Source organism: Cydia pomonella, chromosome 1 (genome assembly GCF_033807575.1).
Source record: "Cydia pomonella isolate Wapato2018A chromosome 1, ilCydPomo1, whole genome shotgun sequence".
NCBI classification, from domain to species: domain Eukaryota; kingdom Metazoa; phylum Arthropoda; class Insecta; order Lepidoptera; family Tortricidae; genus Cydia; species Cydia pomonella.
Window position 1 is genome coordinate 20,857,498 of NC_084703.1, and position 15,219 is coordinate 20,872,716.

The 15,219-nt window shown below is 36.5% G+C and overlaps 1 protein-coding gene across 13 annotated transcripts in view; it reads right to left on the bottom strand.

Annotated features, from left to right (window-relative positions):
* LOC133517668 (coiled-coil domain-containing protein AGAP005037) overlaps positions 1–15,219 on the bottom strand; it is a 173,349-nt gene that overhangs the window by 40,564 nt on the left and 117,566 nt on the right. For 10 of the 13 annotated variants that reach the window (XM_061851030.1, XM_061851047.1, XM_061851039.1 and 7 more), the window contains 7 exons: positions 14,973–15,105; positions 9,684–9,822; positions 9,472–9,567; positions 8,920–9,113; positions 8,656–8,712; positions 1,708–1,797; positions 805–867 (listed from right to left, as the gene is read on the bottom strand). In XM_061851030.1, the coding sequence (XP_061707014.1) occupies positions 805–867; positions 1,708–1,797; positions 8,656–8,712; positions 8,920–9,113; positions 9,472–9,567; positions 9,684–9,822; positions 14,973–15,105 (772 nt within the window). The remainder of the gene's footprint in view (positions 1–804; positions 868–1,707; positions 1,798–8,655; positions 8,713–8,919; positions 9,114–9,471; positions 9,568–9,683; positions 9,823–14,972; positions 15,106–15,219) is intronic. The other 3 variants (XM_061851061.1, XM_061851051.1, XM_061851074.1) reach the window with 3 other exon arrangements.

A 15,219-nucleotide genomic window follows, 5' to 3' on the forward strand; every position in this document is an offset into this window, starting at 1 on the left:
GAGCCCCTTTACGCGGGGTTCTTATTTTTGGACAGTTTGCCCATCGCATCTATGAAGCAACCTAACGAACCTACCCTAACTATCTATTGGTTTAATGTGAGTACCGTCAAAACATTACACAGGAACATTACGATCTGCCTGATCTTACGATCGGCCGCCGACATACATACTCGTATTAAAGTACAGTACCTTTACTATGAGTTTACCGTGGCAGTATTTGCCAGCGACTACGTAAACTCACTCGCAATTCATCTTGCTGGCAACAATGTACATACTTATCAGTACGAGTGAGATGCACTGCAGGAGTGGACTTTTAGTTTATCTATGGAGTGATCTTACAAAGTTGCTATCGACTACGGGCGCGGGAAAATCATGGTGGTACTGAACCTATGTTTTATCTTCTTTTTTATCTCTGGCAACTTTAATTTGATTTTATGTAATATTGACAAGTACACTCTTAGTATTTCATGAATCTAGAAACCTACATGAAAGGCATCTTAAGTAAAATGTATTTTCGAAATCAAAATTTTGTGAGACATTTTTTAAAATATTTAATGAAAAGCTGTTAAAACTCACACAAATTATTAGTCGCTATTAGCGACATGTTTGGAACCCATCGGGGGTCCTTCCTCAGGCTTGAGTGCTCACGATGGCTGCACTGCACGAGCCGCTCGCTTCACCGCCCGTTGCACGCGCGCAGTAAAGCCTGAAGGACCCCCAAGGTTCGAAACATGTCGCCAATAGCGATGAATAAATTACGTGAGTTTTTCTTTAAATATTTTAAAATGTATTTTATAAAATTACCTTGTGACGAGGTCCTCGGCAATGTCGACGACTTGATTGCCGGTTTTGTTGGCTTTGTATCAGCTTGTTATGGCAAAGAAGTAAGCGGAAAGAAATCAAATACAAGAATTATGAACATGGTTATGATCTTATCTATGAGTGACTAGAGAGATAGATTAACAGCAAAGGAGATCGGACCTAGAAAAACTCAACAATGTGGACAATCGTTCCTTAACGTGATTACAAATATAAACGTTAGGATATTAAACGTAGGTATTCAAATAAAAAACTTCATGATGACAGCAAAAATATGACTACTGAAATAAATGCATAATGACAATGACAAAGTTGTTTTTCAAATTGTTATCAGTCTGACGTTAAATATGAGTACGTTATGAATGTACAATGCAACTTGTTTTTTTAAGACTTTGTACATACCTAATTTGGATAACAGTTGATGGCTTATTCATGAAAAGGACTGAATGGGGTATTAAAACTAGTATGCATGTTAAAGTTGACGTACCTATTATTATTTTTATTTTTCAAGTGTAATATTTACTATAGGGCAGAGTAACTGCGATACAAGAAATGGATATTGGCAGAAATGTTAGAGGCACTAATTCACCAAGCTTCGAGTCGCAGCGGTGCGAGCTACGACCGCAGGCATGAGCGTGCGCGTGCGCCACAACCACTACTCTCAACTCAACTGTTCTATATCTATTAAGTAATTATGCTCATTCTTCATCTTCGTCTAGGATAAAAGGTGACACTGAATTCTATATAGGAAAGTTTAAAAACCATTATTAAATATACCGAGCTGCATAATTTACAATCAGTATCATTCTGCAAAGCTACAAACAACCCGACTCTATGAATATAGATGTAACTTGGGTAATACATAAATATTACGATTTGTATGCATACCTGAATGTTGGGGCGAATGTTGAATGGGTGAGTTCATATCTGGTGGGTCATCGCTAAAGGATACCGATTTCTCAAATGACACTGATTTTTCTGAAATCACAAATGAGGAAGTACTCAGTATACTCAGTCAGGATATAGGTGAGACGAGAACACATGTACGGCCGCGCTCATCGACAAGCTCTCTAGTGTGGAGCCAACTCAACCAATAGCAATAAACTATGGAGATATCGCTTTATTTTTGCATTAAATGTTGCATATTATAATGTTGATAAAATAACATCCGCGTTTATTTTTAGCGTGTGTACTAACTAATGAAAACGTGTTAGTATGTTGCTCAAACTATGAGTACCTACTAAATAAAACGATACAGGATGAAATATACCGAGGAATCTCATCGAGAATTGAAGTTTAATTAGATCATAAAGCACGTACTAATGTAACTATAAACGCATTAAAGTAATTAGAAAGTATTTTAGTTTTTACAATTTATACGACAACCTGTTAAACTTTACTACTAGATTTGGGTTATTTCAACTAGTTACTACCAAGTTGTTACCAGTGGTAACTACCGGGATTTTTTTCCCACCTTTTTCCAACGGTAACTACTGGGAAAAAGTAGGATTTTTTTCCCAGTAGTTACCACCAAAATTTGGTTAGCGTTCAATACTAATAAAAACAGTCTAAATATAGAGTGCTTTAATGAATAATTAATTAAGTCGAATTGATTATAAGTTAATTAGTTATTAGTTTCATTATAAGTCGATTACTGTTTCAGTAAACTGCCTTAAAAATGATCAAAAAAAACAGTCGATCTTTGACTGATTTGTTTGACGTTATTTATTGAAACGGACCTTATTGTCAATGGCGCTTACGCCATTATCAGCGATGCTCTTATACAAATACATCGCTGCGCTACGCAGTGCGGCGTAAGCGCCCTCGACAAAAGATTGAGGTTTCATAGATAACGTCACAATTAGTTCAATTTACAATTAATAAGATAAATTTCAAGCAAACGTTAATGTCTCTTTAACTTTTAATTTTATGCACTTGCACCGGTTTTAAAAATTTTGATCACTTTTAAAGCAGTTAACTGAAACACTAATCAGCTTATAACTATTTATTAAAGCACTATTTATTTATCCTTTACTATTTCTACTGTTTTTTTTAGTATTGAACTGTAACAAAATTTTGGTGGTGGCTACTGGGAAAATAATTTCCCACCTTTTTTACCAGTGGTAACTACTGGGAAAAAAATCCCATTAGTTACCACCAACTCGGTTTGGTAGTACCTAGTCGGTCGGTAGTAGTTACCACTCGTAAGAACTTGGTGGTAATTAGTGGGAATAACCCCTAGAATTCATTCTTATATAATTCACTTATAATGAAAGTATTTTTTACGACCATTCATGATCATGTTAAAAAAAGTATTCACAGGCTAATTATATGTTAGATAAGGATTTTAAAACTACCTACAAATTGTCAGTCCCACAATTTCTCACTACGAATTTGGCACCTTTTCTTTGAAAGAAGGAAAAATACCACCATCTTATAAAAATATTTTTGCTTACATATATTGCTTATTCAGCATAATAGTTGAAGCATTTTTCAATATTATGGTGTATAATTTGATATTTCATCTATTACAGTTTTCTTTTACTTCCGATACTTTCCCGCCAGTAAACATACCATTTTCAGAAACATACCATTTATGAACAGACGGAGTAACAAAGCGCCATAATACCTACATATAGCAAATCAATATATGTATGTATGCTTACCATATTGCGGGCATATGAAAGCATTTATTGTACCTAAGTAACTTCTATTATTTATGCGATATTTTATTCAAGATTCCTCTTTCAATTTCACCCAGTAGATTTACAGTGCCTTAAGAATGTAGTTTGTTTACAAGAAAAAGATAGAAAATGCAATGCAGTTACGCAAAAGTATTAAATTAAAAAAATGCACTTACAAATAAAATAATTACTTAGACGTTCCCATAAAAAGTAACCAACATTATAATACTACAAGTATTTGTAAGTATGTACCATTCGCAGTGACATATCAACCTGCCTTACAAATCTTGGTTTCATACTACTTTTTTATCCGAATGCGCTAAATCTAAAATAGGAGGGTTTTGGATTTGAGTTGAATATAAGTCCGTTCCTATGTTCCTTCCCTACCAAAACAGCTGGATGGTTGCACGAGCATCACCGAGTATATTTAAATGAATTACGGTTTTACTGTGAAACAAATTAAGTCGGTCATCTATTGATGTCACTTAGTGTGAGCCGTTTTGTAAATATATTTAGTTACGATGTATGTTGCAGGTAAGGCTAATTGATGGGTGTCCAATTATACAGACTTGTGCTATCATCGTCATCCCCGCATTATCCAACAACTCCGAATAACTTAATACAAGCCTTGCATCCGTGATAGGTGTAGTACTTATAGCCTGTACAGGTTTTTGCACTTTTGAGACTACCCGTACGTACACACTAGAACGTATATTGGAAGTTTATTACGTGATCTGCACATTGTAATCTCTTTTTCACATCACTTGCTGTACACTGAAGCGAGGACGAGTAATGTCTCTTTTTGAGCCAGTGGTAGAGAATGCCTTAAGGCATTAAGTCCACCATTTGTACTTAATATTTTATGTGCAATAAAAGTATAAATAAATAAATAATACACGGGAGACCGAGCTTTGTTCGGAAAACATATTAATACTCAAATATGCGCATTTTCCCAGAGATACATAACACCTAGCCAGATCAATGTTTCGCCTCCGAAAACTCCCATACATAGCAAATTTCAAAGAAATCGTCAAAGCCGTTTCTGAGATCCCCGAAATTAGGGTTTGCAATCTGGATCCGAAATTTATGAAATTATCCGGATCTGGACCCGGATCCACGGATCTTCCCGTACATGTCAGATCCGTCGTGCAAACCCTACCCGAAATATATAAATATACAAGAATTGCTCGTTTAAAGGTATAAGATCATATTAATATCTCATTCTTAAAATTCATTGCCGCTTTAGGTGTTATAAAAATCAATACTTATTTTTTATACCACCATCATCACCGTACATCTAGAGAGATGTATAATTAGTAGGTGTATTAAAAAAAACGTCGGGTCATCACTATATAATGTGCATAGCGCTGTCTCGCTCACACATCGGATCCGCGTCAGTGTGACCGAAGTCTTAGGCGCTGGATTCTCTGACCCGCCGCACGCGACCGGCGGCGTGTGAACGCGCGTCGGTCGCGGTTGAGTGGGCTTTCTGACTCTTGGTAACCCGTCGCCGGCGACCGATGATTTAGAAATCATATGCTATGTCGCGCAGTGTCTACTTTTTGAACTGTTGTGTCTTGTTTCGTTGAGCAAAATGGACAAAAACATACTTACATTTTTATTGTTAGAAGAAGAAGAAGATGATGAAATATTAATCTCATCAAAAAAAAAAGAAAAGAGCCAAGTGACATTTTTAAAAACCGACAAAAAGAAGGTGCATTTTTTACCCTGATTGTGAAACACTTGCAGTGCAGTGAAGAAAAATTTACATCGTACTTCAGACTATCTCGAGAACAGTTCGCAAAAGTATTGAACTTGATTGAACGTGATATTACTACGAAGCCAAGTAACAAATATCCCGAACCCATTTCCCCAGCTCAAAAACTAGCGGTGACTATAAGGTATGTACTTATAATAAAATAAATCGAATCAAAATATAACATTTATTTTTGAAAAAAAAAAATCAGTTATTAATTGTAAGTGCGTAATAAATCAGTCTGACGTATCATTTTCATCCTTATTACGAAACATAACTTTACTTTAAGTTATAAAAAATAACGTAAACATAATATAAGTATGTACTTCTATCAAAAATCACTATTTGTTTTATCTAATATAATCAACATTTACTTAGTATTTCCATACTAACAAAAACTTAATTGGAAGTTACTTTTGGGTAATCCGAAATATTTTTAATTAAGTACTACATCTTACTTAACTCAAAATAGGATTACAACGAACAAAGTAATCAACAATTCATCGTTATCTTTTGTGAAAAGAGTCATTTTCAATATCAACACGCCACCCGCCGTCCGTCGCTATTCTACAGAAATGATACCGACCGACGCGTGCGGCGTGTGACCTTCGCACGCCGTCCTACCCGCCGCCGGCGACGTTTCAGAGAAACCACCCTCAAACATTTCCGAACATAACATTCGAACGTCGCCGGTCGCGGACACGCGTCGGTCGCCGGTCGCCGGCGGCGTGTGGTCAGAGAAACCAGGGCCTAAGGATCCAGAAATAGTACATTACTATAGAGGACGGGAAACGAAGGGTTGCAGGCCAAGAATCGGCCGAGTGTAGCGATGTCGCATAGGGATACGCGGCCGGCAGCCCCGCTTCTCGCCGAGATTTGTATAGTGCTTTTCTCAAACTTGCAATGAAATAATTTCCATATTAAGTTCGGTATTGAAGGGGATCAAAAATATAATTATTTTGGCCCTACGACGCACGTCATTACGATTTTTTCTTTTCTTTTTTTTTACCTTTTATTAGGGTTCCGTAGCCAAATGGCAAAAAACGGAACCCTTATAGATTCGTCATGTCCGTCTGTCTGTCCGATTATGTCACCGCCACTTTTTTCTGAAACTATAAGAGCTATACTGTTCAAACTTGGTAAGTAGATGTATTCTATGAACCGCATTAGGATTTTTACAAAAAAATAGAAAAAAAAAACAATAAATTTTGGGGGTTCCCCATACTTAGAACTGAAACTCAAAAAATCTTTTTTCATCAAACCCATACGTGTGGGATATCTATGGATAGGTCTTTAAAAATGATATTGAGGTTTCTAATATCATTTTTTCTATTTTTTCTAATTTTTTTCTAATATCATTCAACTGAATAGTTTGCCCGAGAGACACTTCCAAAGTGAAAAAATGTGTGTCCCCCCCCCCCACCTGTAACTTCTAAAATAACAGAATGAAAAATCTAAAAAAAATATATGATATACATTACCATGCAAACTTCCACCGAAAATTGGTTTGAACGAGATCTAGTAAGTAGTTTTTTTAATACGTCATAAATGGTACGGAACCCTTCATGGGCGAGTCCGACTCGCACTAGGCCGCTTTTTTTTTAGTATTACTTTGGGGTTACTGAAAGGGGAACGAAAATTTGATCATTTTTACGCTACGACGCACGGGTTAGGAGATACAGCCCTATATTTCTGCATGACTGAAAAAAAATAATTATGGGGTTATATCTCCTAAACCGTGCGTCGTAAAAATAATGAATTTTTTGTTCCCCTTTCAGTAACCCCAAAGTAATAATAAAAAAAACACTAAAAAATAAAAAAAGAGGCAGAATTTTGCTTATAGGTTTCTATGGTTGAATGCCAAGACGTGTCATAATTTGACGTTTACAAACAAAAGAAGGTTGGCTTACAGGCCTAAGTGTGTAAGGCTGTAAGAAATTCCTTTACATATCATCTTCACTCGTCGCACCTGATATCGGACCTAATTTGAAGTAAGTCATGTCAACATTTCATTACAAGTTTGAGAAAAAGAATTATACCTTAGTATAAATCGTTTATGGATCTACTATTTAAAGGAGGCAGCATTTTCTTTGACAATACCTACTCGTAATAATACAGAAATATTAACTTTTGTGTTAAAAATGTCAGTTTGGAATTTAATGACTGTGTGATTCGAGTACAACAGTTCGCACTTTACAAGTAATTTAGTATTGAGAGGTAACAAAAAGACCGATTCCTAATTATGATTTACTCCAAGTTTTCATGAAACGATTGTATTAGGCGAAAATGAAGGGATGCGAGTACATTTGAATTGAGTGCAAGTGAAAATTATTGAGAGGGATGATGAATTACAAACCTAATACCTACAATTGTTTATCAAAAGTAAGCTGAAAATAAGAAAACCACACGACTGAGCAAGCAAGCGTTCGGCGTGATAATGAATGATAAATGCGAAATGCATTGCTAATGTTGTTGTTATAATCTGCTCATTTAAGTAGCTTCCAAATATTTCCCGAGGTGAATGAGTTTACCGAGAAAGTGTCCCTTCCCGGGCCATTGAACTGCTGCGCGCGGAATTCATCACGACACTCATCTCATTAATTTTCTTGCCAGGAAATGCGCACGAGCACAATTTTGCGGTTATGTTTATTCTCGTGAGAAAAGTAGGAATGGTTGTATTACAAACCCGGGTGGGGAGGCACGTACAGTCATCACCAAATTGATAGTGCCTGCCAATGCGAACAAATGTATCACAACACACTCTTGACCACCTCTTATCCTAGCCTTTTTCCAATCCTGGTAAAGGTATTTATTTGTGGTTTTTATAACAAATATTCGTTCCTGAGTTATGGATGTTTTCTATGTATACAAGTATTTATAAATAACTGTATATAATATATGTATAGAATCGTATAGTACCCACAACACAAGCCTTATCAAGCTTACTGTGGTGGTGGTGTATTTATTTATTTATTCTTGTTATCATAGCAATTGCATTGTCAAATTAATATGGTACCTATGTCTTGCGATATATTTGACCATTGTAGCTATCGCTACAAATTTGATGCTAACTGTACCTAATATTAAAATGTACTAAAAACATACTTGTAGGTAAGATGCAGGCCACATAATAAAAATAAAGCTAAATTTAAAAATAGGAACAAAACAAAATCTATGTAACATACTACTTGACAAAGGAAAAACTTGTCTGATTTCTCATTTTTAATCCTCAGTATACTTAAGTTCAGGATTAAACAAAAGTTAGAAGTGATTTTAGTTGATAGAAATGGGGTTAATTCTGTAAAAAGCTTCTATCGTAGCCGGTATTGAGAGAAAACATTAGCAATACATTAGCATTTAAAGTTTGTTGATTGGGGCCGCGGAGGTTACACTTACGAAATTTGTCCCTCCCTAATTTTGGAGGGCGGTCGTTGCCGGGAAATCGTGCGGCATCTGAGTGCAGGAAAACGCAAGCGACATTAACCAACGTAGCCCTGAACGGCAACAACATTCTTGATCGATTAACTAATATCCACACACACTATAATAAACATACGGGATGTTTAATTATTATGCAAATAACTCGAAGTTTGTATAAAACTTAGGTACAAATAATACATGAGACACTACGCATGTCGTCAATTAGCCGGGTCGATTTACCTTGAGCGTTGGACCGGGGCTGGTAGGACTGGAACTGTTGGCGTGGCGCGGCGGCGGGCGCAGTAGGTGCGGCGGGTGCAGGCGCGGCGCCTGGCACCTGGAGCGCTTTCTGAACGAGGCCAGTCAAATTAGCTAGCTGCCTCTCCATTTTCTCGACTCGAAGGCGTTGTATATCTTCCACTTGGGGATTAAGCCTGGAAAGCCATGGTACACGCATAGTCATCTTCTAACAGGAAACTTTTCTAATAGCTATTAGTTTTGACATCAAAATTCGCTGGAGCTTTTGAAAATCGCCATGCTTTATTTATTAGCTTAACAACTTTAATATATCAATTATTAGGTATTGTGGCCACAATATCGCATAGCACTTGTTTCGAACATTGTTCTGAATATTTAAAATTTTATGCGCTAAAGTAAAAAAAAATCGACAACACGATTTACAGTTTGTATTCAGATCATAGTTCAAATTTTGTAAGGTAAGTATTTGCTTAAATTAAATATTAATTTAGTTATTAGACTTATTAGGAAGGTCAGCATCGTAGAGGTAGTTACCTGGCGTCGTAAGGCGGACGCGGCATAGGCCGCGGCGCGCCGCCGACGGCGTTCACGCCGTACATCTGGTACGCGTCATCGATCACCACGCCCTCGCTACACAAGTGCGACCAAGTTTAAACAAATTGAATACTGCTGGATATCAGCGGAATTACTTAATGGAAATAGTAAAAAATTGCTAATAGCGTTCGACGAATCAGATGAAGGCGTACCTGGTCTCTTCATCGATGACCGGGGTAATGTTGGGGCGGCCGGCCGCCGGACCCAGGAACTGCGTGTAGTAGGGGTCCTCGTAGGGCGCCCGCGCCGAGCCCCGTTCTGGCGACGACATGTACCCCTCGCTGCCGTGTCCTGTCGTCATAGCATCTTTACAATAGGCTCTACTAAGCATTCAGCATTTGATACTTCAGGGATTGTACGGGCAGGTACCATGGGCAGTAGGTTATAACTTATAAATGTTGAATTAAATCGGAATCTTTTTAAATTCACGAACGATGACAATTGTATTTTATTGTATGACATATTAAATTATAAAAAAAGAAACAGTATATTTCGGCAGCTAAAGCTACTTATGGCACAACCAGCTATCGAATATCTATTGTTCATGCACCTGATATCTGTTAGTAAGTTTATCTACCCTGGTTGTTCTGCGTCTTGGTACATGGATATCTAGTTTTCTGCAGGTTAATATCCCTAATTTATTTCTCCCAGCACTGAATAAGTTATTGGAATTAATTAAGGATGTATAGGTTAAATATTTAGCGTGTGTGTACATATGCTACGCAGGTGGAGGTAATCGATATTGTCGGCGTCGCTTTTGTAAATAGTAAACCATCAGATAAGTTATGTATTTTTTTCTTTTTTTTTATTACTTTTATACGTTCTTTCATATACTTAAGTTATTATTCGACAGTTATTATTTTTTTCGTTTCCTATCCTTGATATTATTATAGTTTATAATGTAGTAGCTGTTGGTAAACGTTAAAATTTACTTAGGTTAACTAGAACTAAATATACCTAATATTATATTTTAACGAAGTTTTGAATGAAACATGATTAGATAACTAACAAATATTGAACTTAAGTTAAGTATAAGTTATTTGGCCCGACTTGCATGTAGTTGTGCCCAGTTTACCAAAACGCGTTAAATAGATTACTATTAGGCATGTCAAACTATTTCTCATTAATCTTTATAAAAAAAGATAAATGTTGGAATTCATTGCAAATAAGGTTTGGCAAAAATAGATAGTTTTGATAGAGTTACCGTAGGGAACACTAATTTCACCAACTGGTGCTCAACTTCGCCCAAGTAAAATAATAATTTGCCAAGAATAACGTGTCCATTGTATTCAACGATTGATAATAAACATAGATGACGAACTAGCTCTGCAAAATGACCCCACACACATTGTGCCGAAGCGGGCGGGGCGACAACTTTGTGCCGCGGACCTATTTACTTAGTTCGCAAATGGCGGCCCGTTGTCACAGTCGTAGTAAGAAGTAAGTATTAAAATTATATCTTTTATAAAAGAAATATGCCTTATTGTGCGGATAAATTATGTGGTAGTCGTTCCAGCAAACACTGGAAAAAAACACGTGATTACCTTTCACGTATAATTTAGCTAGAATCAGATAAGAAATAATAGAATTTCTCTTGATAAATACAGCTTTTATATGGGGATGATGTTATGCATTTAAAATAATCGTTGATAGTAAGAAACTTTCATTTTAAATTTGTTCAGGTTGTTGTTTTGATAATTTAAATTTGTGGTAGTAAATACGAATCGTCGTTGTAGTGTATGTCGTTGTACTATTTTATGTATAAATTTTTACTAACTCCTGGTATCTCGCTGCTATTTATAACTTTTCGTTAAATTCGCGCACGGCTGGACCGATTTGGCTAATTTTGGTATTGGAATATTTTTAGGTCCAGGGATGGTTTGAACGGTGAAAAAATATGAAAAGAATGCGAAGAAAAAACAATAATGATATTTTCCCATACAAACTGTTCCTACGACGAAGTGTTCAATACGAATCTCTGCGTGTTTGCTCTGATCAAGATGAAAATCGATATCTGAGGATCCTAGAGGACCAATTTAGATCATTTTTTGTTAGTACAAATATGACGAAATATGATGATGAATCTGAGGTCACAAATGAAACAAACGCCCGCCATCTTGGATTTCTGATTTTTTTCTCTGATCATAATGAAAATCAATATCTGAGGATTAGATCGGCCCAACATTATGATTCCGAGGTCAGATTGGGTAAAAACGCCCGATATCTTGAAAATCTCTATTTTTGCTCTTATCATAATGAAAATCGATATCTGAATATCCGAAAGGACCTTTAACGGAAGAATGCAGAAATTCAAGATGGCGGGCATGTTTTTTTTCATATTTGACCTAAAATCGTTGTTAAGGTCCTCTGACATTCAAACCTGATGCATTTTATTTATTTGGTTTCAAATTCATAATAAAAGGCCTCTCAGATCCTCAGATACCCGTTTTATGTTGATCAGAGCAAAATTTAAAAACCCCAAATGCCAGCTGTTTTTTTTTTTCGATTTTGACCAATCATATTTACTTTAATTCCTATCAGACATATTTCTGTGCCACCTAACTAAACATCACGGGTGCCCTTTAAGATGAACGATACAATGTATTAATTGGTTCGGAGGCTTAATTGCCTTTAGACATGTGTGACAAACGGAAAAATAATAAGCCTGTATATTCATATACTTTAAAATAAAATAATAAATTATCATACAAAAATATTGCATTTCTACATCGCATGAAACCATCAACTTAGAGTTGTTTCCATTGTCATGTATTTTCAAGTGTCAACGCTACAGCCAATCACAGCGCCTTATTTTATAATACGCCAATTGTAGTTTGGGTGGTTTAAATTTTAAATTGACTAATCATCATGGTCAAACGAAGTTTCGTTGAAGAAAACAAGACCTAAACTTTGACGAGTTGCAATTGGTCCGTTATGTATGAGTATTGCGTGTTTTAATATTGGGGTCACTTTTACGCTGATATTTTGTTTGACGTTAGTCTTCCATGTTTTTTCGTTCGCTGATTGGATTCACAAGGATTTTATCAATGACGTGCGTAAAATAAGTTTTAAGGTGAAAAAAAAAAAATGGTAAGATATCCTGACTCTTCGACCCGCCCCCAACTTCGCCTAGTTAGTCGTTGTTTTCTAAAACTTATTCCAAATATTAAATGTTGATTAAAATACCGTACTAAATGGCCATTGTAGAAGTTGATATACTGAAATTATGATTTAATGCTAGTTAAGGCGAAGTTACTTATGTACTAAATGCGAATTTTGGGTACGTATTTTTGCTTAAATTTATTTTTAATGAACTGCACATTGATAACGGGGTTAATTAAAAAAAACTTCTTAGAGCCACTTGTACCATCCCACTAACCCGGGGTTAACCGGTTAAACCGTTAACTCAACGTCAAATTGTACTGCTAACCATGGTAACTCCAGGCTTAATCAGTTAACCTCGGGTTAGTGGGATAGTGCAAGTGACCCTTAACTAAGTAACCAAATGAATCTGCAAACTTTACGTCATATTATTTTAAAATATGGAACGTCTACGTCTATCAGAACACAATATTCACACAAGCAAAAGGGATGTTAGCTAATTTTGTACCTTTCAAATAGTAAAGATTGAATAAAGAAAATGTTTTTTTTTTTCTCCCTGAAAAAAGTTAGGAAATTTAATAAATATACGAACTGAACTAGTTTTCATTGTAGTCCGCACATTACACTATTTGTATGAGTATATATCTTCCATGAAAAAATTTCGTAAGTGTTAGCAATGACGTATGCCCAAAGAACACCGAAAAATAGGTCGACGTGAAATTAAGTCGGTATCTGAATATCCAGATTGCACGCTCTTGGCCAGGTTTTTTATAACCTGTTAACTTCCAGAACCCAAACTAACAATTCATATAAATAGATCGCCAATATCGCAACCACAGAACTAAGTTCTGTGGGTACATCACTGCTTAAAAACAGTGAGCTGAATTCGACGTTGGAGCTGGATTCGAGCACGATATGGCAACTATAGGCGTATTTTATTACAACTAGTAACGACAAATAAGTAATAAAGATCTTAAAAATTTGAATGAAAACTACCGAATGGCTTATCATGAGGTTCATCACCTATTAATAGCCTGATTCTTGAGGAAGGCTGAAGCGTATAAAATATTAAAATTTTCTGTAAATTGCTTGAAATATAACGATATTTGCGAATGAACTCGGAAAAAATCAAACTAGCTAAGAGCTTTATTTTATTATATCATTTTAATCGAAAACGCTGCCAAAAATACGACACAATGTGTGGAATTGTCTTTCTTTCATTGGTCTACAAAAAAGTCCGCGATGGTGTATGTATATCTTTTAAGGATAACTTACTATAAGTATTCATATCTTCTAAAAAACGATTGCATAATAATATGTAGTATTTGTAATTTTAGTATTTTAGTCTTAAGGACATAATATGGTGTGCCCTTACATGGTGTCAGGTACCTACCGGTTATGTTTGTGACACCTTACGGTATTATGAACATGACTACAATGAAATAAAGAATAAAGGTATTTAAGTAAGTGTCACAAAGCACAGCCTCTAAGATCCGAGAAGTTGAGATAATACATGTAGTGCGTGGTAAGACCTCAGTAATAGGCCAGTTTACCTATTACGCTTCGTCACGTATAGCCTGCACTCATACGGACAGACGGACTACGGAGGCTTTGTAATAAATAGGATAAAAAATGTACACCCATCAGTTTTTTACATTGGGTAAATTTTATAGAAGTTCTACTCGGAATCACGAACATATTTGTCCTAATAGCAGACAACAAGTGTCTGAAGTACTTTTTCCATTTCGCAATGTTTTGTCTTTATGTAGCTTATAAGACGGTAAATGAAATGTAAGCTACACTATTCGCAAACGTTAAAAACTGGTTTTATAACTAGCTAAGACTGACAATATATTTATCTATTTGTTTCAACTTTGCGTTATAATAATTAAAATAAAGGTACACAGTATAGCGCCCGACTTCGTACAAACAGCAAGCGGCAAGCAAGTTACGAAAGCGAACATAAGTTACGAATAGGGCTGGCACGAGTTACCCGGGATGGTGTAGAGCTGTTCCCCTCCCCGCGGGCAGAGTGGGGCCAACGGGAAGCTGCGCTCGGACCCGCTGCCCATTGTGTATGTGCGCAAGGGCTTGGCGGGAGTTGGACCTACACACACACCACTCTGTACCTAATTTGATGGACTTATTGACATACAATCAACTTTTTATTTGTTTGCTATCACTCCCCTAATTTCACGACCCTGCCAGTTGTAACTCGTCTCAAATGGCCTATTAAAAAAAAACGATGTTTCGCTGAGTCTTAATAAAAAAATACATCATAACATAACTGTCGAATAATAAACCGAGTACAGATTAGAATATTGGTGTTGATAGCGTACCGGCGCCCGGAAGCGTATTGGAACGGTCAGCGGGTACAGGCGGCGCGGCGGGCGAAAAGGCGCGCAGCAGCGAGCCGCCGCGAGGCAGCGTGCTCGGCGCCGCCGTCCCCATGTAGTACGCTGGAGCCTTCACCTGGAAACAAATGATCATATTATTAACCGACTTCCAAAAAAGGAGGAGGTTACTAATTGGATCATTAATTAAGAACTTGATTATTTATTAATTTCAGGATGTTCACTTTAGTAT